Here is a 2,500-nt window from a genome sequence, read left to right on the forward strand (position 1 = left end):
TATACTCGTGACCTGGCAGTAATGGGTTAAAAAACCTCTCTGGCTATTTATTGTTAAAAAAAGAACCAGTACAAACATTGGCATACTTGTAGCCAAGTTAATAACATTGTTATTTACCGTCAACCAAACAGGAAATAATCTTAACTTGTTCCTCCCTGCAGTTTGGAGTTTGTTGTCCTTTGCCACATTGCAGACAGACACAGAAGCTGCTACACTCATTTAATGTTGCTATTGCCAGTTTATGTAGAAATAAGTTTACATTTCTTTTGAGTTTGTAATAATGTTGTAAGCAAAGAAGAATGCTTTAGGAGTTAACTGAATTATCAATTCCTTTTACCCTTTATACTCTCATATAGAGAGCCTCTGGGCTAGTACAGTGGCAATGTGTCAGCCTCTCATCTGAGGGGTCGGCAGTTCAAATGCAATTGTTACCTGGAGGTTACTGTTGTGGCTGGGTACCATGGTGGGTAAGGATGAATCTCACCCGAGTCAGCAACTGCTGACACAAGTTAGCGAGTCGGCATTAGTCGCCCGGGCTATGCCCTCATGGGCATAGCCCGGGCGAGGCTCATCTTCGCATATCGGACTTATCCTTATCTCATATAGAGCCTATGTCTACCTATAATTTTACAAAAATTTGTGGACATATTCTTGCTTGTTTTATGTGAAATTTACATTTTACATCATGACCCTGCTGTGCTTGCCAATCATAACAGTTATTAAAACAAACCAAAAATATTGCTTCAATACTGACTTTTAGATGAGATAATATGTAATGTCATCATCTTTCCTGAAGTTGGCAGCATACTTACCAGTGCTCCAACCACTGGTAAAATTTACCATGGTAACTCTGATGGTAAGTTGTTAGTGAAAACCATTGCTGTCTAAGATCGTCACTTTAGTTACCAGAGATTTCACCGTTGTAAGTGCATTGATGAATCCGGCCCTAGGGAATGTCTGCACATGCCTCTAGGTTAATGATTTAATTATTTTTGTGGTATTATTTATTTTTATTCTCCTCATTTGTGATCAACTTTTTTGCTTGTAATCGACTTGGAAAAGTTATTTCAATTTTTTTGAAATGTTAGTTAGTCAAAATAAAAAAATCAAGGAATAATAGTATAAGTACTAATATATGTATAATTTGTGTTCCATTAATACATTATGCCAGATATTTTTTCTGAAAGCCAAGTTACTTGGAATGGGATGGATGAAAACAATTCTGTCTTGCAGGAGTATATCAGCATGGTTTTGAAAGCCATAATGAACTCAGCTCTTAGCTGCCCTCCCGTTATGTGCCAAATATTTTCTGAGCTGCGGGAGCTTGCCAACATCTACTTCCCAAGTATGTTATTAAGATTTTTATCTTGAAACATAAATTAATTTAAGTGTTTTGATAGGAAATGAGGTATTGCTTTTATTTCTGATCACCAATATGCAAGTGAGTTTGTTTGTCACTTGAACAATATCACTGGAAACCCCATAATTTGTGAAAAAATGTAGATAACCAAAATCAGAGTACAGATATATGTTGGTCTTTATATCTGTAGTTTTCCATACATAGAGGTAAAATGTAATATGGCTTTCAAATGGAGTAAAGCCATTGCTGTGTAGTAAGTACAAGTACACTGGAGCTAGACTTTTAATAGTCAAGGTAAGACAGATTTGTATGTCATTTGTCTGTATTATAAATGTTCTTTTTATATATATATATATATATATATATATTTTTTTTTTTTTTTTTTTTTTTTTTTTTTTTTTTTTTTTTTTTTTTTTTTTTTTTTTTTTTTTTTTTTTGTTCCCTGTTATCACAATATTTGAGGAAAAAACTTTTTTGTGTAAATTTTGACACTCCACTGTATGTTAACTAGTTAGCATATTTGTTATGGCAGGCCAAGTTGTGTAAATGAAACTTTAAAGACCAAATATGCCTATTGTAAAAGTAAAACTCATGATCAGTTGCTTATGGGGTAAGGCATTACAGTCTTTAGAGCAGGGGTTCCCAACCTGGGGGCCATGGAGCCATATGAAAATTATAACTGAATCTGAAAAGACACTGAATGGGGCCATGGAGATTGTTACATATGGGTTGGGGTCCACAGAATTTGAAAAGTCGAGAACCACTGCTTTTGGGTTTATTATTGTAAACATTAATTAGCGTGTTTGTACCAACACATTAATATCATGAAACTATCATTATTTTGGAAAACCAAAGCTTTGCTTTGCCTGATCATATTATATAATCTAGAGTCCAAATTTTTTACCTCTCTCTCCCTCTCCCCAGATGAGCGTGAAGTGAGATATTCTGCCATCTCTGGCTTTGTCTTCCTCCGGTTCTTTGCGCCAGCAATTCTTTACCCTAAGTTGTTTGATCTCACCACTGAACAAACAGTAAGTCTTTCTTCCATATGGCTTATGGTGTACTTTTAAACATTTTGGGTTTTGTGATATTGATGTATTATATGTCTTGACATTTTATTTTGTGATTATTATTAACCTG

At 34.7% G+C, this 2,500-nt stretch overlaps 1 protein-coding gene across 1 annotated transcript in view; it reads left to right on the top strand.

Annotated features, from left to right (window-relative positions):
- Positions 1-2,500, top strand: part of LOC125044446 (ras GTPase-activating protein 3-like) — a 26,322-nt gene that overhangs the window by 14,062 nt on the left and 9,760 nt on the right. Inside the window, exons 10-11 of the mRNA XM_047641123.1 lie at positions 1,234-1,345; positions 2,285-2,391. Coding sequence (XP_047497079.1) covers positions 1,234-1,345; positions 2,285-2,391 — 219 coding nt within the window. The remainder of the gene's footprint in view (positions 1-1,233; positions 1,346-2,284; positions 2,392-2,500) is intronic.

The sequence above is a fragment of the Penaeus chinensis genome, chromosome 35, assembly GCF_019202785.1.
Source record: "Penaeus chinensis breed Huanghai No. 1 chromosome 35, ASM1920278v2, whole genome shotgun sequence".
NCBI lineage: Eukaryota > Metazoa > Arthropoda > Malacostraca > Decapoda > Penaeidae > Penaeus > Penaeus chinensis.